Consider the following 26367-nt stretch of genomic DNA (forward strand, 5'->3'; position numbering starts at 1 on the left):
AACCCTTCTTCATTGACACAGCCACGGCAAGGAATTTCGAGGAGTATCGAGTTTGGGATCCCATAGGAGTTGCGCACATTCACTAAATCCTTGGGGGTGAGGGTGGAACGCCACTCGTAGCCTTCGAAACGTGGAATGTCTTTCACGGTAGAAGACTCTAAGGTTTGTGATACATTTCGTTAGGCCATCATCACGACAAATGAACAAGGAAGAACGGGAAAGGAAGGAAGGTTGCGAGCAGATAATCAAGAAGTGGGGAGTCGAAGATGGGGAACTCAAGAACGTGAATAGGAAAGGGAGAGATTGAAGGGAAGTCAAAAGAATGAGGAGAGGAAATGAGGGAAAGTAAGGACTGCGCATCATCATTGCCTGACTAAATGACGTGACAATGTGAGAACGTGGCAACAGTTACAGGGTAATGTATGCACGTTCTTCAAGTTTCAAATCCCCAGCTCCTTGGGGAGTGGAAACGGCGAGAAAGGTAATTAATGGGCTAGCGAGGTAGCCCATAGTTCTTGAATCCTTTCTTTGAGTATAAGATGACGCTATACATGGAAAAGAAAAAAAATTCCCCACGTGTACACGCGGGAGGAATTAGCAGGATAACTAGATGAGACAATATTGATTCGGCACGAACTAGGGGCCCAAGTAGTAGGGACCCCCAAGGCCTATCTTTCATAAAGAGAGTTATGGATCGTACCTGGAGTCTAGCCGCCGTGTTTGTTAGTGCGGAGAGACCCTTACATTGTGAATACAAATACAGTGATAATCCAATAATTTCATGATATTAGGATAAGTCTTATTATGGCTAAGTCCTAGATGAAGTTGATCAATTAACAATACTGATCCAATATTCTCCACGCCTATATATAGAGGCAACATGTAACTCTCTAGACGGATTATTGAGTATTCTTAAACTATCACGCCTCATTTATTACTGATTTAGGCATCAGAGGTGTCTCAGACACATCGTGCCACCAACTTAACAATTTGCGGATGAGCGATTATAGCGGTGGTGGGACATGTCCTTTACATGTACCATTTTAAAAAAAAATCTAAATCGCATATACCTGAATAGTAATTTTACCTATTTTCTATTATATGATAGAGCAAGACTTCTATAAAATCCATAATAAAAGAGAAATGCTTCCCTTCTATGTAGTTAATCATATGGTTGGCTTAAAATTATAGGGATGTTTTTTTTTCCCCATGAGTACGAGCACATGTGCTTAAAATTACAAGGATTTTTTTTTTTTCATGGGTATCTTTTTTAATTTCTTATCATAAAGAACAATATATAATGTATATCCACAGAGCAAAAAGATTCTAAAAAACACCTCTAATATATATATGACACGTGTGTTTACTAAAAGTGTAAAATGGAAGTAAAGGTAGGTAATGAATTCCGTGTACCTCCTCCTCCTCCTCCTCTCTCTCTCTCTCTCTCAAGCCCAAAAATCAGATCCCTATTTTTTCATGACTTGTATAATTAGTTTTCAGTATGACTTGTTTTAATTAGTTAGATGAAACGAATTTTGATCGTTATTGGATAGATGTTGACGCGTTTTACTATTCAATGGCCAATAGTTAGTTAGATGGCCCGTACATAGAGCCATAGACGGTACTGTAAGGTGTTGAGTCTGTTGACAATGTTGATTTACATGAACTGAAGTTTATGGAGATAAATAGATTCAGCATTGTAATTTGTGACCAACATTTCATGGAGTTGGGGGATAAAATTCACTGAATGTGTAAAATACAAGCTCTCAAACTTCCATTTGCCCTCTGCTATGCTATAGTGGAAAAGGAAAGAAGATAGGAACTTGCCAGGAAAGGGAGAGGAGAGGGTTCAAAGAGAAAGGGACAGAAGTCTGAAAGGGAGAGGAGTCTGTCAAAGAGAAAGGGAGAGGGGAGCTGAGGGAGAAGGGGGAAATGATTCCCATCCATCGCAACCACATTTTTTTTTTTAACATAAATCGCCTATGTTTCGGCTTATAATTGGAGGGTACTGTAAAACATGAAACTCATTTCATTATGCAACTGTCTTTATTCTGCAGTACCTCTCTCCATCGGTGAAGCGACCCGACCCGACCCGATATATCCCATCCCCATCTTCCTCTGAAGAAAAAACAATCATAATTTGATACGGATATCAATTTTTTTACCCTGTTCCATAAAAAAGAAATGTCCAGATCTCAATCTAAACAAAATACAAACCATTACTGATGTTACCAGATGTAGAGTGCAGACCACCCTATGGTGAAGTGTTAAGGACAAGCGACTAATCTTTTGATGAGAAAGAATTTAAAAACAAAAAAAAGGTTAGCTATTTGTAGAATCTCATCAAGGAAGAGGCACAAACTTTTCCTCCCACTCGCCCGCAAGAAGATATATTATTTACATTTAACTCGCAGCTATTCTGTATCGTAACCATTTATGTGAGCACAAGGCTAACCTTTAATAGTACGGCAGAGGGTCAATTTGGCTGAAAATGACTAACCCAATCGTGAGCCTCTAATAAATCATGTCTGAAGCTGCTGACCAAGAACCCAGACAGGAATGATTTTTTACTCTCTGCCACAAGTAATTGCGTCTTAGAATTGAATGGTTTCTTGTAGAATGGCCACCAGGAACAACTTAGAAAAACAGAGGATAAAATGAGACAGCAGACGTAAACCCCTTCTCCCTGATGATGACAAGCAAGTTGCACAGTTGCAATAATTCTGCTGTAAAACTAACCGGCATGACGCCACCTCTTTCTCCTTTTTCCAAAATCAAAACAAAACAATAGGATATGAGAGAGAGAGAGAGAGAGAGAGAGAGAGAGAGAGTGGATTACTCAAGCAATTCACACTGTAATTGCATTCTTCACTCACTACTATAAGAATAGAAAGATATTGCAATGTTTTTTTTTTTTTTTATAAGTAAGAAGGATATTGCAATGTTAAATTGATGCCAAGAAGCTAAACAATATAAAGGGGTGAATATATCTTCCCCATTACGAATATTACACATTTGACAACATTTGACACTTATGATACATGAGCAGAAGCTATTGTCCTCGCTAAAAATGAAAAAAGAAAATAAAAAAGCCTCAACTGTAATAAGAAAGTTCTTTGGCACACACCAGCCCTATGTATGATTTTTATGGATTAAACAGCTTAATCAGTTGATAAGAAAATGAATATCTAGTTCTTAAAATAAACTACCGGGTTTCTCACCCACATCATTGACAACCTTTCCAGCAAATATGTAGATCTCAAGAAAATAATTTCCATGCTTCAACTGTCCTTGACAAAACTGAATTTTTTTTTTTTTCCCTTTTTGAAGCTAAGATTATTATCATTGTGCATTCATCAATTTAACAGAAGAGTGAAGGGGCAGAATGCTCCTCACCCTCTGTGTTCACCCGAACCCTTAAAAAGAAAGTAAAAAGGGAAAAAATAGAAATACAATGCCAGTAGGGTCCAAGCTAAAAACCGAAGGCAGCCTGGGAGGCTTTATACTATGAGAAATGATATTTGAAGTTGTGATGACCCGAGTTGTAAGCATGGCCCATAGAATTCATTCTTGGTCGCCATGGCCTTTTAAGAGCCTTAGTTACTTTTGGAAGGCCTTAGAGTCTTTGATTTAGTGATTTGAGCCCAAGAGGGGAGAGACCCTAGATTGCTTTGTAATTTTCAGCCCTATTTAGAAATCCAGGCCCAATGGCTTTAGGTCCATGGCCCAAACCTTAGTCACTAGTGCCATGTGTCATGAACATGTTGCACTATGAATCTGGTCTTCATAGTGGGCTAAAGGGGAGAGACAAGTGTAGGGAAACACTAAAGGATGGCTTGCACGCCTACCCTAGAGGATTTGTCACTTGTAAACATGCTAGAAACCTTCTAGAAGAATCAAGGGACAAAAGGAACCTAGGGAGACTAAAGGATTTTCGGCCAACCCATTTTCCCACACGCCTAGAACCTTGTTTTGGCCTTATTTCGAGTTCCAAGATAGATTTCTTGGAAAGAGGAGCCTAGGGAAGAAGAAGGAAGTTAGATGCATGGGAAACTGAAAGGGGCACATGGGATTTCGGATTTTTGTCAGAATTTGCCAAGTGTCAAGCATGCGTTAAGCTTCTAAAAGATTAGATGAAGAGACTCTTGTATCAAAAGACAAATATGCCCCTAGGATTTCAGCTACCACATTTCCAATGCACCTCTTCACTTGCCACTTGTCACTTAGGTTATTTTTAGACCAATGGCACATGAGAAGTCATCTTGGGAAGGAGCAATAGAAGATGAAGCAACAAAGGGAAGGAGAAGTGGGCGGCCATAGGCAAGGCACACGCCCATGCCACTTGTCATCCATGCCAAAGGTTGTTTGTTGGGAAAGGAAGAGGCATGAGATGTTTTACAAAGATACCCTTAAAGAGATATTCACTTGCTTAAGAAAATGAAGGGCATAAAGGGGAAAGAAGGGATTTCGACCAAGGGAGAGGAAACCCTATACGCCACCCCAAGTAGTCCCCACCCAATGCAAATCCAAGTGGGGATTCTAAGAGCCTTTTCGGCAAAAGAGAAAGGGGAAGGAGAAAACACATGTCACTTGTCATCCAGGAAAGGATTTTGGAAGCAACCAAAGAGGGAAGTGAGGAGACTACTATAAAAATGAGGGAGTACATGCCTATGGGCTTTTCCTTTGCCATTTTTTAGAATTTGCATGAACTCTCACTCTCTCCACACAACTCTCACATGTTCACTTGAAGATTCTCTCACTTTCTCGCCAACCAAACAAGGAGGATTCCTTTTCAAGAGAGGATTTCACCACCATCAAGGATAGACAAGATAAGGATCGGTTTTTCTCTTAGTCTTACACACACAAGCCACTTTCTCAACTCAAAATGAGATTCAAATCTTATAGGATTTCGAGAATGGTGAAATACACTCACTTTTTACCCATTTTTATGGAAAAATGTTTTAGGGTTTTCAAGGAACCCTTGAAGCCGAATAGTGGGGGATGTATAACCTCCATGCTTTCGATCACCACATGTGTACTTACCTTATTTTAAGTTTTGTTTTTATAACATGAGTGAAATGAAGGGATTTTGACCTAAAGACCCTAAAGGCCAAATGATTTGAGATCAAGTGATGCCCTAGAAATCGTCACACACTCAAGAACACGAAATAGGATCTTTCTAGGCACTTTCTAATGAAGCACATTTGGATTTACAGCATGTTAGTATTTCCTTACGTAGAGTTTTGCAAGTATACACTCAACTTACTCTTGGTTAATACTTGTATATATTTGTGTAAATCATTTCATTGTTATGTTGCTTTGTTTGTTATTTCTTGTTTGTTTGTTTGAATATGCTTATGTGATCTTGGAATATGAATACTACATGAATGATATGCTTGGTTTAAGATGAAAATGGAAAGAATGTTCTAAGCATGTTTCTGTTTTAAGAAAAATATTGTGGTTGATTTGTGTTACTTGATGATTCGGCTATATTATGTCTTGAAAGTTTCGGATCTTACTCAAATAACATGATTTTATGCTTTGTTTTATTATGCTTTGATTATCAAGCAATATGTGTGAAGTTTGAAGCATGTTCAAGTAATGATTCTTCATGTTTTGGCTTCTATATGTTTCGGCCAAGGCCCTTTTCATGAGTCCATGTATGTGTTTTGATATCTCATATGGTTTATGTTATCATGCTATGAATTGAACATATTATGCTTGGTTATTTCATGTACGGCATTTCATACGTCTTATGTCAAGTGCAAGTACGCATGTTATAAGTCTCATGTCACATGCATTTCGGAAAAGTATTTTCAAAAAGTGTTTTCAAATAAAAGAGTTTACAAAGTTTATCACGACCGCAAGTGCTAGGGCGGGAAAATGTTCTAGTGGAACTCTTTTGTCCACTCTAGAGTGTTTAAGAATAGTGATAACCCCTTGGTTGACAAAGTATCGTCGACGAGTCTCGAATGGATTCTTTTCAAAAAATGATGGAGCGAGGAAGCGCCTAACGCTAGTGGGTGCATAAGGGTGCATAAGGCATGTAACCCGATGAAGTAAGGTTGAGTTAATATGAATCTCTGTTTATGACGTATTCATCATGGTGTACGGACCGTTGATGGTGAGGTAACTAGCAGGAACACAGTGCTAAAGGGAACCATGTTGTGTTCACCCTCTGAACAAGAATAAGAGCTTATGTGATAAGAATCACTCGATGCAAATCTTGTGATATGTTCTGTAGGGCAAGCTCTGATTAAGATCAAGTGAATAAGAAAAGTCAAGAAGTTTTTTTGAAAAGTCAAGTTTCTGTTACAAGTCTTTTGAAAATGGTCAAGTCATATGTCAAATACATGTCCATGCATGCATTTCATGATGTACCTCTTGTATGCTTGTGTTAATTGTGGTATGTTGTGTAATTACTTGCTGAAATTTCTTGAAATCTCATTGTGGTAGTTTCCACCAATGTTTTGAATACCGTACCGGACGTTGTACCGGTCAAGGCATTGGAAAGAAATATTTATGTACCGGTACCGTTTCGGGATAGCATTTCAGGATAACATTTCGGAATAGTCAATATATAAATAAATTATATATAAAAATTATATTCAAAAATAATAGTCTATATATAAATAAATTATATATAAATACATATATATATAAATTATAAATAGTCTAATCTGAATTGGAGGTTAAAAAATAAGCTTGTAATTTGAAAAAACGAAAAAAAAAAACACTGGCCGAAATTGAGGCCGGTACGTTCGGTACCGGCCTGTATTTTGGCCGGAACGAAAAAGATATAGTACCTGTACCGGCCGAACCGCCGGTACGAAATTCAAAACTATGGTTTCCACTACCATTCCCCAACCGAAATAGTAGAAGTTGTTACAAATACCCCAAACACCCAAGAAACATGAACCTAGACGGTTCCTTGATAGAGGACGAGTACAACGTTCAAGCTCGTCATGAATATACTGCTGACGCATTAAAACACAAAGCTAAGCTTCTCAGGGAGATCCTAATTAGTATTAGTGAGACCGAGATCGATGCTATGATCTATCAACCATCCAAGAATCTAAAGTTTTGGTGGAATATGGACCAGCTATCTACTTATCTGGAGCGAGTCTCGAAGGCCTTGGTTGACACAAAGGCAACAGCAAAGGACTTAGGTTTGATACCGCCCGAGCCTCAGCAATCTCATGGGGTCTTCTGGTGTCTGTCTCCTGAGGGGCCAATAGTTATGAGGAGAATAGGAACCTAAATTATTTTGTGGAAAAAAAAAAAAAAGAGATGAGACTTATGGTTTTAGATCTCAACTTTTGTGAAACTATGTTTTGAGGAGGTTCCGTGTTGTGGAAGACTTAGGCGTGGTTTGGATTCGAAGATCACTTCAGAACATTTCAACTCTTCCCAGCAAACTCTCTCCAAACTTTTTATTTGTTTTCATATAGGACAAAATAGCTTATGTTGCTTTTTACTTTTCTATGCAATTATGTAATGAATGCAAATGAAGACCCACGCCTTCACCCAGCCCTCCTTCACACGGGTGTAAAATAAAAAATTATTTTATATATAATAGTCAAAATTATTATTTAACGATTTTGGAAACAATTTAAAAATCATTTTTAAAAAAATTTTTTGTAATCAATTTGTATTTAATATTTTACAAACAAATTCCGTTAGAAAAAAAATATTATAATCCAGAAAATATTATTATAAAATATATTATAAAAAATAAAAAATTGGGTAGATAATTTATAAATTATTATTACTTAAGGAATAAATATATTTATAAATAAAACAAATTTATTCAAAACACTATGCAATAATTTGTGGGACCCACATCTATCTCATCTCTAAAAAGTTAAAACCATCTCAACTCACTTCCAATCCAAAAACCATCTCACCTCAACTCATCTCAACAATTTCACTATTATTCACAACTCATCTCAACTCATCTCAACAATTTCACTACTATTCACAACCCATCTCAACTCATCTCAACTCATCTTTGAATCCAAACGACTCCTTAAACTATACTCTATGATTTTGGGATGCTATATCTTTATGATACATGTTTATGCTTTTGGAAAATGTTGGGATATGATATTAGTACGGTGCCATGTGCTTTGCAATTGCTTATCACATTACTTAGATCATCTGACCTTTATTATTTTTTCATTGCTACGTTATTGCATACTGCTAATGTACTTAGGGGTGCATAGCATAATATCTGTCATGTACGAGGGGTGTGTAGCCTTGTGTTACATATCCCGACATTTCAGTTACCATCCAATCCCAAACGGGGGCTGGGGGCGCCATAGCAGTCGTGGAGTGCACAAGTGCTGCGCAATCTCTTTAATAGTGGACCCTATTTTTTTTTAAAAGTGATTGCGCAATGCTTGCACACTCTACGACTGTATGTAGCATTACTCAATTTGAAGTTACATGATACATTATATATATTGTGAAAATATGACATGAAATGGAAAAAAAAAAAACAAATCATTCCATTTACAAGTTGTTATAATAAGTTATTTCATATGCTTCATTAAAAAATAATTGGGAATTTTGGAATATAATTTACAGCAGGCCCTATTGCCTAGTGTGAACTGGAATAGAGTAGCAGTTTTAAGATAGTAGCCAAGTTTTGTGGTTTTGCAACTACGCTATATAATCTGCATTGGCAATGTAGATATGCATACAGCCACACTAGAAAATACTCGAGGTGGAAATGTATACATATGTGAGTACAACTTTAATACAATCCCATATCAGAAATCACATCAAAATCACTGGTAGGTACACTGCAAATCCACAACAGACAACTAAATACAATGCTAATATTTGATAAATCCAGAGAGTCATACATAACAGGAAATGGTATATTAGACATACATGGAGAAAATGAAAACTCACAAAGTAGATGCACTATGCACAGGGGCAAAGTCGCCTGGTAAATGGATGTGAACCATCACAAGAAAGCATCGCTTGTGCTCGAGTAAACAAGCATGCTCCAGGATTCTGAAAGTCATCAAAGAACAGATAGAGTTTAGTTAAGTGTACCAGGATTGAATTTTGATTGGCATAACAGGATTGAATTTAATGCTAAGTTTCATAATTTTTACATAGATTTCTCTTCTAAATGCAAACACGCCTGTATTGTTGAAATGAATGTTCAAAACAACAGCATTTCAATTTTGAGTTGTTCCCTTTGTTTCAGGAAAACATTTTGATCACACTTTAGGACGATATATGATCTTGATTCTAATAACTGCCATATCATAAAAAAAAAATTAATAAAAAAAAAAGCCTTGCAGTTTTAATATATAGAAGCTCTAAAGATTTGGGCAACAAAAAGTTAATAAATATGAAACTTGCATCTGTTTGGAGCAGAACAGAATCATTATTGCAGTGGAGGAAGAGGGCTACTGGCATCCTTCCAATGTGGAAGTTAAGGATTCAAGCAACCCCATAAAGGCCGAGTACAAAAAAGAATTTTGGAGAGGGTAGCCTTCAGCCTATATTGACTTGTAAATGAAACCAACAAGCCTCCCCAAAACACACAAAACAGAATAAAAAAAGAATTTTTTGATGGGACACCCCCTGTGCTATGCCCAATTTGGAATTAGGATGCGTTTTTCTTTTTTGTGCAATAGCTCCCTTGAGGTTTGAGATTTTTAGCAATAGCCCCTTCTGTTACAATTTCTGTCCATCACCATTAAGAGATGACACATGGTCTTATCATAGGACACCATGCGTAATTTATTTTTTCTTAAAAAATTAAGTTAAAAAATAAGAGATTTTTTCCTGATAATTTATATAAATCTTTTATTTTTTAACTTAATTTTTTAAGAAAAAATAAATTCATGCGCGGCATCCTATGATAAGACCATGTGTCATCTATTAATGGTGATGGGCGGAAATTATATAGAAAGGACTAATGCTAAAAATTTGAAACCACAAGAGAGGGGAATTCCTCCGGCTTGCCCTTAGTCTCAGTTTCCCCAAAACCTCCACCCACACACATTTCGAGGATAAGCACGTATGGGCTCACATGTTATGTAACACAAATCTATGTTTAAGGAATGAGGTATGGATCAAGGTTGCACTGATGGCCCTCAATGTTTATGGAATTTCCCCTCCCAGGCATGCATTTCCCAACCAAAAAAAGTTAAGGGATATCATATTTAATCTAAGATGGTGTAGAAGTGCTCCAAACACCAACACCAGATGATCTTTGCAATATAGAGAATTTTAAGATGTTGCAATGCTAAGTGAGAAAAAAAAAAAAAAAAAAAACTAGGAATGAAAAACAAATCAAAACTGACTAGCCATTGACTGCCCATATTGTAATATCGAACCTTCTATGAGTACCAATCTCTCAATAGATAGAATACACACTTTTAATCAGCATTGTTATCTAGGAAAAGACAAAGCATAGAAATATGAAAACTTTGGTGCAAAAGCGCAAGTATACCAGATTTTTAGGGGCATCATCAACAACTTCTGCAGGTTGATCTGCTCCCATGCTTGCCAAGCAAGCTCCTTTGCAGGTCATATATTTCTGCATACTGTTTCGTAAACAAATCACAGCGTGGGCAATTTATGTATTAGTCTGATAGAAAGCAAGAGTAATTAACTTATAAAGGGAAAGTCAAAATGCATTATATTCTTGTTTGCTCAATGGAACTTCTTAGGCAGCTAGTATCATATCATCCCAAGGAAGATTGGTCTCCAGGCATTTAAAACGGGCCTATGAAACTTTACATAAAAGCTCATTAATCATTGAAAAGGGTAGGTAAAATCATAATGACCTCCCCAAAATAAAAGAAAAGAAAAGAGACTCAATCATAATATTAAGAAGCTAAAAATCAAGATAGTAAATTAGTATCTGTGATCAAATAAATGCTATGAATGTGATTCTTCTTTGCGCAACTAATCAATTCATAGGAAGGCCAAATGCCCCATAAAATTGTTTTCCTTCGTCCAAAAGAGATGGGGAAAGAGAAGAAAAGGCACTGTCAAAAATCAACTCTTCCCTGAAAAAAAAACCACCCACAGAAGGGCAGAAAGGTTCGCAGGTAGAATATAAACATATCTTTACTTACAGCAAATTTTTTGGGTAGTCACAAAAAAAAAGTAGAGAATTACTGAATTCGCATAGTTTCATCCCGGCAATTGCACATAGATCGTTGACACAAAGAAAACAGTACCTTGTGATATTTTAGCAACAATATCTCAGAAAATGGTCAAATATAATAGAACAAATGCATAATGGGTAGGTAACTTACATCTCACATTGATTCAGCACCAAAAGCTTATTTGGGACGCACGACTGCCCATTTGACTTGCAAACTGAATCGCATGACTCACTTTGTCTATCACCCAAGTGAGGGGTTCAAAGTGTAAGCTATAGTTGGAAATTCAATGGACAAGATTTTGCTCTAAACTGGGTTGGATGAAACTTTCTCCAACCCATTTAAGAAATTTCCATGTGTCTTTTGAGCATGTGAGAAGCACATGTTTTTTTAATGAAGGGAAACATGGCAGTTTTATAACTTTTTGAAAAAGCATGTGCTTGTCACATGTTTAATGGACACTAGTCATTTTTATAGATGGGTTGGACCAACCGCAGGAAAACTCTGTCCATATTAAATAGATTGAATCGAAGAAACAAAAAACAATCACCATGATTACTCACCTTCCAACAATAACGTTAATTCCATTTAGTCTTCCTTCAAGTTGTGTATTACCGGCCCCTGGTGCAGAGGAATTTAAAACATGCAAAATTCCATTTAGTCTTCCTAAAAGTTTTTGTTTTTTGATAAGTAAACCAATCTAAAAGTTGAATCTTGTTTTCAATAAGGAATCACTATATCTCTATGGAAAGAACCTAGAAGAACCACATACAAAATTGTAACACACCCTCCCTGTAGACTTAAGAATGCTACTTAACATTTATAAAAAAAAACTTTATACGAGCTAGGTATAAAAAAATTCTATAAAATGAAAACAAATAAAACTTTATTAAATAAAAGAGATTCACAAATCACAAATCATTATTGATGGTCATAAAACATAAAGGATTGTACAAGCCATCAACGGATTAAAGGAAAAGAATGTACATGTATAAATGAGATTGAAAGTGACCGAGGATGCTCATTTATAATTGGAAGCTATTTTAATATATTGTTGACTGTATGATATAATGGCTTACTTTAAGCATGCTTTTTGTGTGAACTTAAAAGCACAAAAAAGCACGCTTTTATAATTTTTTTTAAAAGAAATTATAAAGTATCATTTCAAGACCCAGAAAAGAATGTAAACAAATATTGTTGGTTATTTAGATGATAATTGAAGATCATAATATCGAATGTGAACTCGATAGTCCAAATTGGCTGCTAAATGGAATGGTACTTTATTGCTTATGTTAGCATAGAAGCTAATACCTATAATTCTTGAGCTTTTTTGGTCATGACCGAATTAGTATATTTTAATTGAAGCACGTACTTTAATTTGATTATTACTATCAAATAATTTTTTTTATTGAGTGGTTATCAATATCATGTGGAGATCAAGTATAGCACAAGAGAATTATATAAATGTTATCTTTCAGTAAAGCTTGCCCACCACGTGGTTGGGGCCACACTCATGGTGGGCCAGTGGCCGTTCCAGTTTTGTGTTTTTTGGTTTTCAAAAGTCTGTTATATTTAAATAAAAATATGTTTTTATTATAACAATCTTATTTTTTTTTTATCATTACTATTATTAAAATGAATTACTTTAAAATTCTAAAGCTGACATGTGGCAATCTGTGAAGCTGCCACGTGTTTTTGATTAATGCTGATAGACAAAAAATGAACAAAGGGTCCTCTTTCTAATTAACTCGCATGTCATTCCACGTGGTTAATTCTAAAAAAGGCCACTGGGCACAAAACATGTTTCTGGGCCCAAAAAGGCCAGGAACACATTTCTGGGCCCAACAAATGGCCCAGACCCTATAGAAATAATGGTTAAAAAGATGTAGCAAACAAGTGCACCCAATAGAAATAATAACTACAAATTCATACGTAGACTCACCCGAAGAATTTGATGGCAGAGAAAAGCAGTGATGGAAATCACTAAGGTAAGCATTTTCATGAACCTGAAAAGTTAAAACTCATTTCAAATAGTATAACAAACTATAGCATTTCACAATCATATCAAGAGGACTACAACTTCTTTTTTTTATCAGTAAAAAAAAGAGATATTATATATATGAATGAAATAAACGTAATCCTTGTACACGGGACATATACAAAGGAACTCCTAAAGACATTCTAAAGGCTAATTAACGACAAGAATTCCTGAACATTGTCCCCATTTAATACAATATTGGAAAAACAACACATTAGAGTGTGGAGAAAAAAATTCTTCAACTCCGTACTTGTGCGTTCCTTATCTTCAAAACAACGGGCATTCCTTTCCATCCAAATACACTACATAATACACAGCGGGATCATCTTCCACACTGCTGCCACTTGATTGCAACCTTGCAGCTTTGACCAACATCCCAACAAGTCCACCACCTGCATAGGCATAACCCAGGCAATATTAACCCTCAGAAAGATCTCATCTCACAACACCCTTGTTACCTCACAATGTAGTAATAGATAGTCCACAAATTCTCCATTCTTCTTATACAAATAGCACCAGTCCAATACTATGCATCATCTCTTCCTCAAGTTATCCGTGGTCAGTATCTTCCCAAGAGCTGCACTCCAAGCGAAGAAAGCTACTCTAAGGGGCACTCGAGCCCTCCAAATATTCTTCCAAGGGAACGGAGAAATCTCAAGTTGTGTTGTCAAGATGCTATAATACACCTTGACTGTACATAACTTATGGTTATTAGACCTCCATTTCAAACTATCTCGCTGTGTCGCTGGAATCTCCGTGGAATATAATAAGCTGAAAATTTCTGAAACAATAGATAATTCCCAATCATGTAGATCCCTATTAAAAAGGATATTCCACAGATGCATTCCATTAGAGAATATACGCACATCAGCCACTGAAACTTCCCTATCAGCTGCAATAGAATATAAGGTCGGAAAAACTCTTTCCAAAGCCTGGACTCCACACCACACATCCCTCCAAAATCTGATACGACTGCCCTCACCAACTACAAAGCGAACTTGATTTACAAAACATGGCCACCCCTTCCTTATATATTTCCATAAACCCACCCCATAGCCTCCACTTACTTCCTTAGAGCACCACCCACCCCAATCTACCCCATATCTAGCATCAACAGTATCCCTCCACAATGACCCCTCCTCCAGATTATATCTCCATAGTCATTTTCCCAATAAAGCTTTATTGAAAATTCTCAAATTACAAACACCCAACCCCCCATTCACAATTGGAGCGCATACAGTCTCCCATCTAACCAAATAGAATTTCTTCTCCTCTCCCATTCCACCCCATAGGAACGCCCTAAAGAGTTTCTCCACCCTATTCACCACCCCAACAGGCATAGGAAACAAAAATAAAAAATACGTGGGGAGATTAGTAAGAGTACTCTTGATAAGCGTGAGACGGCCCCCCTTCAATAAGTACACTCGTTTCCAACCAGCCAGTCTTTTTTCTATTTTCTCCACTATCACATCCCATATAGCTTTATTCTTGAAAGATGCTCCCAAGGGGAGACCCAAGTATTTCATTGGAAAAGAGGACACCTTACAATCCAAGAGTCTAGCTAACCTGAGAATATTAGGAACCGCACCCACAGGAACCATCTCAGACTTGCCCAGATTCACCTTTAGCCCCGACACTGCCTCGAAGCAAAGTAGCAATGCTCTTAACGTTTGGATCTGGCTACTCTTTGCTTCACAGAAAACTAGTGTATCATCTGCAAAAAGAAGATGTGATATGGTGATATTGCCATCCTCACCATTACCCACTTGAAAACCGAATAAAAACCCTCCCCCAACCGCAGCCTGCACCATCCTACTTAAAGCCTCCATAACTATGACAAATAAAAGAGGCAATAAAGGATCTCCTTGCCGAAGGCCCCTGGAACTAGCAAAAAAACAGCAGGTGTACCATTAACCAAAACTGAAAAACGGGCGGTAGAAATACACTGACGCATCCATGCAATCCACCTAATCCCAAAGCCACATCTCTCAAGCACGTATAAGAGGAATTCCCAATTCACATGGTCATAGGCCTTTTCCATGTCAAGCTTGCACAGAACACCTGAACCTCCCTCCCGTATCTTGTAATCCAAGCATTCATTTGCAATAAGAACTGAGTCAATAATTTGTCTCCCACGAATAAAAGCGTTCTGAGATTTGGAGATAATATGTTCTAATGCCGGACTAAGCCGGTTAGCAAGGACCTTCGAGATTATCTTATACACACTACTAACCAGGCTTATCGGCTGAAAATCTTCAATAGACGAAGCCCTATTTTTCTTAGGAATAAGAGCAATAAAGGATGTATTAATGGATTTTTCAAACTTCTGAAAGGCGTGAAATTCATGGAAAACCTGCATAACATCACCTTTTACAATATCCCAACAAGTTTGAAAGAACCCCATTGAAAAACCATCTGGCCCCGGCGCTTTATCCTTTGTCATGCCAGCTATGACCTTGTGGATTTCTTCTTCAACAAAAGGTCTCTCCATATTACTCACTCTCTGCGAATCAATTTCCTCAAAATGCAAAGCATCAAGCTTCGACCTCCAAGTAACCGATTCCGAAAGAAGAGACTCATAATACTGTACTATGTGATTTTCAAGCTCAGAAGGAGAAGATATCACCTGGGAGCCTGATTGAAGTGACTCTATGGCATTGTTACGTCGATGTGAATTAGTCACTTTGTGAAAGAACTTCGTACATCTATCACCTTCTTTCAACCAAAGTGCCCTAAATTTTTGACGCCATGAAATCTCCTCCGATAGCAAGACCCTTTCCAAATTTGCCATAACCGCTCCCTTCCTCAATAACACCTCCTCCGTATTATCTCCCAAAAGCTCTTTATTCTCAAGTTCCTGCAGTTCCTCCAACAGTGAAATCTTTTGGTTGTCAATATAACCAAACACCTCCAAATTCCACTTCTTTAAGTCTTGTTTCAATGCCTTCAACTTACTTGCCAGAATGTAACTTGGTGTACCGACAAACTGATATGAAGACCACCAACCACTAACCCTCTCTACAAACCCATCTGCTGTTAACCACATATTTTCAAACTTGAAATACCGTCGCCCCCTATGAATACCCCCACAATCCAAAAGGATAGGATAATGATCAGAACTGACTCGAGCTAGTCTTCTCTGGCTTGCTTCCGGATATTTAGCTTCCCATGAAAGAGATACTAAGAATCTATCCAGTCTCGACCAAACCCGCCCATTTGACCAAGTGAATTCACCCCCTACCAGAGGGAGATCCATAAAATCTAGATCAAATATGAACTCGTTGAATTCCTCCATGGCCAAAGAATGACGACAGTGTCCTGACCGCTCGCTAGAAAACCGAATAGTATTAAAATCACCCCCCATGCACCAAGGCACCTCCCATAAGGAATATACTCCCGCCAACTCCTCCCACAACCTTCTCCTGTCCCGATCCACGTTAGGACCGTAGGAACCTGCAAATGCCCATTCCCATCCATCATCCACATTTTTAAATAAAGTCGCAACCGTAAACTCTCCAACACATTCCTCAATCATCTCAACCACTCTTTTATCCCACATAAGCAATACACCACCTGAGGCTCCCGAAGAGGCCAAATAGGTCCAACCTACGTATGAACACCCCCATAAACCGTGCACGAATTTCCTGTCAATATAACTTCTCTTTGTTTCTTGCAAACACACTACATCACCCTTCCACAACCGCAATAAAGCTTTGATTCGGAGGCGCTTATTACGATCATTAAGCCCCCGGACATTCCATGATAAAATCTTAGGCTTCATAAACAACTATGTTACCCCTCCCCCTCGATCTATCCCTTCCACCACTCCCTTCTTTCACATCATAATTAATAGAGCAAGTTAACTTTTTAAGCTCCCTACCCTGCTTAGAGGCTAATTTTGAATGACTAGCCTCAAGTGCTACAAGAAGAGCCTTAAATTGTTCTTCGTACCCTCCAAACGAAATCCCAATGACCTCCTGAATTTCCTCCACTTTTTTGAAAACCCACTTTGACGAAGAACTCCCATAATTACTGGGTGGGAGTGTGCACAAGGGTGTTAGAGTGACCCCCCTTCAGCATCACTGACAGAAGCAAATAATGCCAATTCCGAGCCACAAACAACTTCTGATTCAACCCTAGGTTCCCCTGCATACCCCACAGAAACATCAACACTTGGTTCCACTGTGTACCCCTCAGAAACAACCAACCCCCTATTCCAACGAAACTGCAGAACCTCCCTCCCCTACGCACGTCTGTTTCTGAGCCTCCCCCAACCCCAACCCATGCACCAGCGACGGACAAAATCCACTCGAAGGCTCTTCATAAACTCTCGGCGCCCTCAGTAAGGAGAGTCCATGCGCCGACAAGTGAGACTGCTCAAAAACCGCTGATGTCCCTTCGTCCACCTCACACGGCAACTTCTGTGACTCCTCCATTGACAACCTACAACACGAGGACGTCAGAATAGAGGGTATCGGCCCTTGCTTAGTCGAAACTATACCTTCCTCGATAACCTCCCGTCGAGGTGCCTGAACCGGCTCACCCTGATGCTCATCGAGGATGGTCGGGAGTTTCTGTGCCGGTACCGAAACCATTCCGGCACATATCGGCGTCCCGAAAGGCTGCGCTAGGCACTGACCCGAAATATCGGGTGGTACCCGAGTCGCCTTCCAGACCCTATTTGATCCTGCACCCTGACCCGGCCCCTTGGCCCTTTCCCCCTTCGCCAGCCCAGCCTGCTTCCCATCCCAGCCCAACTTCCCTTCCCGGCCCATTACCCGAATCCTTCACTTCCTTCCCCGTTTAAGCTCAATCAATTCTTCCAACAACAGCCCCACTTTAATCTCCATATTACACAGACCCCTTAAAAGAAATTCATCTGTTTCACTGCCTCTGCACGATCTCTGCGCACCCTCTGGCACTAAAGGCACCACTCCACTCACCTCTTGCTGCCTCTGCACAACCTCACTGTACGACCTTGAGGCATCAACCATCAATGAAGGAGCACCACCTTCTCCCCTCGACTCCTTCTTCTTAGCTGCCTGCGAATGCCATGGGAGTACCCTCACTCTGTTACTCACCCCCGAAGCAGAGGGATGAGCCATGAACTCCCTCAACTTATCTCCAAATTTCCTCCACCCCTCACTCTTCCTACCCTCTGGAACCACTAACATACCTCTCATCTTTTCATGCCCAAAGTCCGAAATGGAGAAATATCTTCCATTGCGGTTGCACCCCCTCTGTATCATTAAAATTGCATTTCCAGTTCTACGAGTTCTAAAAAACTCTGTGGAGCCCAAAGATGCAGCACACTCCCTCACCATCAAACCCAACCACCCCAAAGCCTCATGCTCTAATGAAATGTATTTCACCACACGCCAACTATTCTCAGTGATTCTCCACCACCTATCATTCTCCCTACTGAACACAAATACCTTCTGTTCAATGAAGACCTCTGTCCTCATACCCATCTTCACTCTACAATACGCTATTACGAGAAATCTCCAATCTAAAGCTTAACACACCACTGAACTACATGCTAAACACCTCACTGAACTACCACCATTGAACATTCCAAGCTCCAACAACAACAAGAACAGAAAAAGAACCTAAGAAAAAACACACAGTGTACGGAGAGAAAACTTCTAGAGAAAACTTCTAGAAGACTGACTTTCCAGTCTAGCGTGAGTCCACACTACAACTTCTTCAGTCCACATCAGCAAATATAGGGTGAACATAAGAGTTAAACTTGGTAGGTGGTGAGCGAAAATTGTTACTGTTAGTAAAATTATTATTACCATTGTTTATTTTGCTCTTGTAAATCAAGGAGTTCACTTATTCTTCATGTAAACGTTTATTACATTAGTAATTTATGTGATTTTCCCTTAGTGTTAATCAAGTAAAAGTAATAACAAGAGTAACTTGAGTGGTCTGCCTTCAGGAGCAACTATAGTTGGCCCTCTAAGGCTGGCCGCATTAGGAAGTCCTCACTATAAAGATAGAAAGCGTTCATCACACCATTAGCACATTTATCAGCTCACATGTGATTATATACATTAGCTTAACTTGAAAGAAGAAGAAACATATTGAAAATGAAAATGAAAATTTTGGTCAGTTAAAAGGGAAACCTAAGTCATCATTTAAGATTACAGCCTAAAGAATCACTGCAATTGATAAGGCATACCAATTTTATTAGTTAAGAAAATCCAAGTTAAGAAATATTGACAACCATCCTCTAGCAGAAACCACAATCAAATAATACGAGTATTACTTACCACACTCTCAGAATTATGACGGCACCTTCCGGCACAGAAATCAAAAACACCAGCATAAGTTCCTGCAAGAACAATTGCAGATATATGTCACCCTGGAAGAAATTCAACAGAAAGGCTGATATATCCTAGAAAAGAAACCAAATTTAGCTCAGTTCATATCCAATTAACACATATAGGGGATCAATAACCACATCAAGAGTGACCCAGACCCAAGCCAAACATAGCAATGAACCATCAGTCATCAATGCTTATTAGATCCAATGTTCTTTCCCACATACAGTAATTGCTTCTTCTCCAAAAAAGCAAGGTCCATTACTACAGTTACCTACAGTAATTAATTTTACTTTAAATTTTAGGGGATGTTTGAAAATTGTTTTGGTCTCATCCCGTCTCATCCCATCTCACTCATCACATCTCATTTCCTTCCCAAACATCACTCAAATACAAACACTTTCAAACTAATCATTACAATTTTCTCAAACTTTCAAATAAAAAACAATTCAACTATTTCAAATCCCAAAATAAAAATAATATTAAAAAATAATATTATAATAATATTTTAACTTTACAATAATTTTTATTCAACCTTTTCTCTCTCATTTCCCAAAACTCAGACTAATTTGGATACTGAGAATACCTCAGATATTCTAGAATACCTCACTACTATTCATTATTTTATTATTACTTTTCACTACTATTCACTACTATTCAATATTCTATCATTATTTTTTCACTATTAGTCACAAAATACCTGAGAATACCTCAATATCCAAACACAACCGTGATCCTCACTATTATCTCACTATTATTCACAAACCAGCTTACTACTATTCACAAAATTCTCATCTCATCTTATTCCCCAAGCATCCCCTTAAACTCAAAGATTACCTACATGAGATCTAAATGCTAGGTATAGCAGTCCATGTAGGTCAAACTTTCAAACTATACCTTCCAACAAAAGAACAAACGACTTCTCTATAACAAAGTACAATTTATCCTTATCTTTTTGGTTCAGAAACAGCATTTTACCTGCAGTTGCTTGTTTAGCAATTTTCACCTTCAGTACCTGTTCCTTTTGTGTCTGCAGAAGAACTCCAGAAAAGTATTACATATTGAAGATACTTATGAAAAAAGAGAGGGATTAAATAAAACCCGAAAAAGAAAAGAAAAAAAAAAGGAACACAAATATACCCGTGACGGATTTAGGCAGCACGAAACACAAAACTCATAGGAGTTGCAACATTGCGAGAGAAGGTTGCATCCACTGAAACAAGAAAAACAGATGTGAGCTCGCCAAGTTGCTTTGAAGGTAAGTAGTACAGAGTCTAATTTAGAAAAACTCACTGACAAGAGAATTTCTCTGCTTTTCCAGGACAGCAGCCAGACTCTGGATCCATTGATAAAGCATCACATACACGGCCTACAATATGTATATCACTTGGGAGACGAAGAGAAAGAAAAGGCAATAATGCAACAGTGCAACCTTTGTCAAGTTGCAATAATTAAAGTGAAAATGAAGGAATACATAAAAAACAAGAACAGGTCTGGCATTACCACCATGCATTTAAGAACAATTTTGAAACAACCATAGTAGATGGCCACCAAAATTAAGTCACCCAAATGCTGAAGGACACTAGGGTACCAATGGCAGCTATAGCAAGCACTATATAGCCCAACAAAGATCAAGGGAAGTATCAATTGACATCTTTTTCCGTTGTATGCTTCCTATACACTTGGGTTGCACCCCTCGGCGCTTTTTAATATGATTATAATACTTATCCGAAACAAAATTAGTGATGTGTCATATAGGTTTTTATAGGACCTTAATCCAGTCACGCCTGAGACTTAATTAAAGGGTAAAATCATTCTCAAATTATATAATACGTTACTTGCCTTTTCTTGTAAGTCTTTTTATGCATCAATTATAAGACATGAAAGTTAAGGTTTTGCAAATGCTTTAGTGTGATGCTTGTGCTACATTATATTTAATTTATGTGCTCACATCATGCAAGTTTTAAGGATACGCATGATACGAAAGTTATGAGAAAAGAAAAGGAACGAAATGAATGAATGATGATGTATGAATATGTGACTGTATTAAGAACATCTTGGTTGTTAAATGATGCGCCATGGTACGGTTGCAAAAAAGGCCAATGCAACCATCATTGTGTCATCCACGGAGGTTGACACACCCAAGTAAGCCATCGCTTATCGAGTGCTTTCATACCTAATGCAAATTCACTCGTGGCCATGGAAACAGAGTTAGGATTATTGTGATCGCCAACCCTGACACAAGTTGTATATGTGTGTAGCGACCCAAGAATTTCAAAGAAAGTGCATTTTTTTTTCTGTGTAAACTGTTCACTTGATACTTCTCTAAGATAAAGGATGCTTGCAACTCTTTTTATTTTTGTTTATATGTTTTGAAATATCCCAAGTAGCAATGAGGATAACTATGCAGGCTAATAGTAGGGGCAACGACCCAGTGAACGTTATGTAGGCTCTATGACTTATGTTTAGAATTACTATGAAATTGTGGTTTCTCTCAAGTTTTAACATACTGAATTTTATTCATTTATAATGTTGAGATTTAATAATGTGGTCAATGGTACTTTAAGTTAATATTGTTTATAGAACTCTTATTATCAACTGCTATGAAAAGTGTGAAGTAGCATTTCTAACCCTTTTTTTTTTTTTTTTTTTGATAGGTTAGTAAGAAAGTAACATTCCTTTTTTTTTTATCAGTAAAAAGTAAATTATCATTAATATGAATGAAGATAGGCAAGGCCTATGTACACAGGGAGTATACAATAGAAAACACCTAAATACATTCTTCAAAAACTATATTAGAGCTAGGAACTCATGTACACTGTTTCCATTAAGAACAATGGCTGAAAACCATAATAGTAAAGTGTGTAGAAAAAAATTCTGAAGCTCCTCCATCGATCGCCCCCTATCTTCAAAGCAGCGTGCGTTCCTTTCCAACCAAATACACCACATAATGCACAGCGGGATCATCTTCCAAGTTGCAGCTACTTGTGTACAACCTTTTAGACCCTTCCAACAAGCAAGCAAGTCCACCACCTTTGCTGGCATAACCCATGCGACATCTACCCTACGAAATATTTCATTCCACAACTCTCTCGTCACCTCACAATGCAGTAATAGATGGTCCACTGATTCTCCATTTTTTTTGCACAAATAACACCAGTCCGTTACTATGAGTCCCCTCTTTCTTAAATTATCCGTGGTTAGAATTTTTCCAAGTGCCGCAGTCCACACAAAAAAAGCCACTTTGGAAGGTACGCGTGACTTCCAAATACTTTTCCACGGAAAATATTCATTACCTTGTGATACTAGAATTTTATAGTATGTCTTGACTAAGAACTTCTTACTGTCTTTGCCCCTCCATTGTAGCCTATCATCTTGTGTCGTTAATCTTTCTGAGGAATATATCATGCTAAAAAATTCTGAAACAATAGACAGCTCCCAATCATGATTAGCCCGAGTGAATAAAATGTTCCACTGAAAAGAGTCTTGGGCAGTCACACATAGATCCGCTATAGAAGCCTCCCTGTTAGTCGCAATATTATATAGAGCTGGAAAGGCTCTCTCCAAAGAACGCTCTCCACACCAAACATTCTGCCAAAACTTGATGCGAGTGCCCTGACCAACTACAAATCTAACATTATTTTCAAAGCACTGCCATCCCCCCCTTATATATCTCCATAGACCCACACCATATCCCCCCTTACTTCATTAGTGCACCATCCCCCCCAGCACCTCCATGTCTCGAAACTACCACTTCCTTCCATAATGACTCCCCTTCTTCTTGATACCTCCATAACCATTTTCCCAAAAGCGCTTTATTGAAAGTCCTCAAATTGCGCACACCTAAACCACCACTCGAAACTGGAGAGCAAACTTTGTTCCAACTAGCAAGATGGAATTTAGTTTCTTCCCCCAGACCACCCCACAAGAACTCCCGGAATAATTTCTCGATGCGATGCGCCACCCCTACCGGCAACGGGAATAATGATAAGAAATAAGTTGGTAGATTGGATAAAGTGCTATTGATCAAAGTGAGCCGCCCTCCCTTCGATAAATACAACCGTTTCCACCCTGCCAATCGTTTCTCTATTCTCTCAATAACCCCTTCCCATATACCTCTAGCTTTGAAAGTGGCACCCAAAGGAAGGCCCAAATATTTCATTGGCAAAGAACCCACTACGCACCCCAACGTTTCTGCTAGTGTACTGATATGAGGCACCACTCCTACCGCCACCATCTCAGATTTGCCCAAATTGACCTTTAGACCCGTCACCGCCTCGAAGCACAACAAGAGTGCCCTTAAGGCTTGTATTTGATCCACCTCCGCTTCACACAAAGAAAGTAGCATTCCTAACCTTATCAGGTAGGGATTTTACAAATCCTATATCCTTATTACTCAGGAAAGTAAAGTGTATTATCCCTTTTTGAAAAGAATTTAATCTATAAAACTTTGATTAGAGGTACATTGTCGCAATCACCCATTACGTATAACTCTTTATCTAACAACTCAAGTCAGTTTCCAAACTGTTATTAAAAGTTATCCACCAAAACCGAGAGAAAAAGACCCAGAACATTATGGGAACATCTAGAATAACTACAGCTTGAGAAAGTGCTATATCAATCTTTCATATTAATAATGCAGAGAAAAAAGGTCACAAAGAGAGATACAAACCAGATAGAAACCTGAACAGGAAACATGCTCACCATTATCATCAGAGAGCAAATATCTTCCTTGTACAGTATTTCTGCAAATGGGTTTCTCTAGAAACCCAATATCCTTCCTGCAATGGTGGAAGGGAATAAATAAGAATACAAACCTGATTACCAATAGCATTAAATAGGGCCAAAGGAAAAAAATGTAGAAAGCAAAATAAGTTAAATCAATATCAGCAATTTCAAAGAAGCAACTTGGATGTTTGATTCCAAAGGGAAAAAATCATGCTTGGTATAATATAACAACCACTGCTCAAAACATCAATTATCCATAATCTTTGTCAAATGCATGCACATGCAGGTGCACACTTGCAAACAAATGCAAACGGAAAGATTTAAATAAATGGAATGATATCATAAAGGCTTACCACCTCAGTGTTGGTGAAAGTGCTAGGCACACTTCAGCACAAAAGCCATCTAGAGCCTAGTGCAAAGCAGAAGAGCACACATGATAGACGTAAAGTGCACATTTTTAAAAATGATATGTAATGATCAAAGATCTATAAATACTTGATGATATTTGATTACATCAGTTTCTGTGTCTTGAATTTGTTTTTATGATTTTTTTAATTTTTATGATTTTTTCTAAAAGAAATTACAAAAAGCATGCATTTCTGTGCTTTAAGCTCACACAAAAAGCACGTTAAAGGGCACTATTTTAAATGCATTTAGCTTTTGGTATGTGAAGCGCTTTGGCCTTGGCACTATGCACTTTATGCCGAAGTGTGCTTTTACCAACACTGTACCACCTTGATATTCTTCCTTTAAGCATCATTATGTTACAATGGAGATTTTTTTTTTTTTTGATAATTAATATGTTGGAGATTGTCCCTTTTCATAAATTTTCCTTATGATAAAGAATGCAAAATGTTTTCTTTCTTTAATTTGCATTCTACTTTTTCAGTCAGCAAATTTAACATTTTACAGCCTACACAGTTAACATATAAAAACGTGATGCAGAATTTAGGAAAAAACAAAAAGGCAACTTCTTTCACCAAAAAGAAAGAAAATGTAATTGAATAATAAAAGTAATCTCTCCATTCACATTGTGTGCTTCTTCAATTAGGTGTTAAAATCATAAAAAGATTATTTGTAAAAGGAAAGCTTGATCTCAAACTAAACTTTCGGGTATAGGTTCTTTTTTGCAAAATGGGCCAGGCCAAATTACTCTATGTGAACTTGTGTATAGAAAGTTGTAACACCCCAATGGAAGACTCAAACCACATGGCCTATACTTCAAAAAAACTAGTCAATGATACAATTGGAGCCCCATTGGAACCTTATAAAGAGCAAGAACTTCTCATTTCCAAGCAATGTGGGATCTCATACACCACCTATCCTTATCCATATCATATGGGGTATCACAATTTATCCCCCTTGAACTACAATTCACCATCATTTCACACCCACATTGAAAACCATTTTACTCACATATTTTCATTTGAATTTGGTAAATAGCTAGCTAAAACATTGCAATTAAAAAATGAAAGCTTTTCGAAGGAATCACCAAAACGAACGAATTTCGCTGATAAAACGCATAGATACACACTGTAAGAAGGCGATCACAAACTGAACTTCCCACAATCACAGCTCGAAAACAGAACAGAAAGCGAATCATTTCGTAAATTTCACACAAAAAAGCGTCATTCGGTCGAAGCAAATTCAATAGAAGGAAAGGAGTGACTAAATATTCAACCTTTCACTATTTTTTACCCAAAAGAAGCAAATAACGAAACGGCAATAAACAGCGATTCAAAAATTTCAAATCTCCGCCTCTCCTTTGTTCTCTCTTCAACCAAGAAGCGCATACAAAACCCAAATGATATTGAAATCCATGGAGAATTCGACACATTGAGAAAACCGAAAACGAGGGGAAGAAAAGATTACCTGATGGCGGAAATTCTGGGCGAGAATTGAAAAATAAAAAGGTGCAAGAATATCCAGAATAGATTCAACCAAGAATTGAACATTCTCATCTCGAATAAGAAAATTTTGAAAAAAGAAAATAGCTCTTGTTAGGGGATGAAAATTGGATTGAGCCAGAGACAATTTCCTTCCCTATTGGGCGCTCTCTCTCTCTCTCTCCCTCCCTCTCTCTCTCTCTCTCCCTCTCTGAATCTCGATAATACGGTGAGCTTTCGATAAAAGT

General features: G+C 38.0%; 1 protein-coding gene across 6 annotated transcripts; it reads right to left on the reverse strand.

The window, feature by feature from the left end:
• Positions 1–2174: 2174 nt before the first annotated feature.
• On the reverse strand, positions 2175–26367 carry LOC108992488. Of its 6 annotated transcripts, none has more exons than XM_018967079.2 (12): positions 26106–26367; positions 24210–24286; positions 20799–20874; positions 20646–20718; positions 20484–20535; positions 19455–19516; positions 13084–13147; positions 11705–11762; positions 11295–11381; positions 10481–10574; positions 8920–9024; positions 2175–2759 (listed from the first exon to the last, which is right to left on the reverse strand). In XM_018967079.2, the coding sequence occupies exons 1-11, from the start codon at positions 26192–26194 to the stop codon at positions 8932–8934; spliced, it is 825 nt and encodes a 274-aa protein (XP_018822624.1). In that variant the 5' UTR covers positions 26195–26367; the 3' UTR covers positions 2175–2759; positions 8920–8931. The 6 variants fall into 6 exon arrangements, with proteins under 6 accessions (XP_018822624.1, XP_018822625.1, XP_035539519.1 ...); XM_018967080.2 differs by having other exon boundaries at positions 2175–2762; positions 26106–26342; XM_035683626.1 differs by having other exon boundaries at positions 8899–9024; positions 26106–26342.

The sequence above is a fragment of the Juglans regia genome, chromosome 12 (assembly GCF_001411555.2).
Source record: "Juglans regia cultivar Chandler chromosome 12, Walnut 2.0, whole genome shotgun sequence".
Lineage (NCBI taxonomy): Eukaryota > Viridiplantae > Streptophyta > Magnoliopsida > Fagales > Juglandaceae > Juglans > Juglans regia.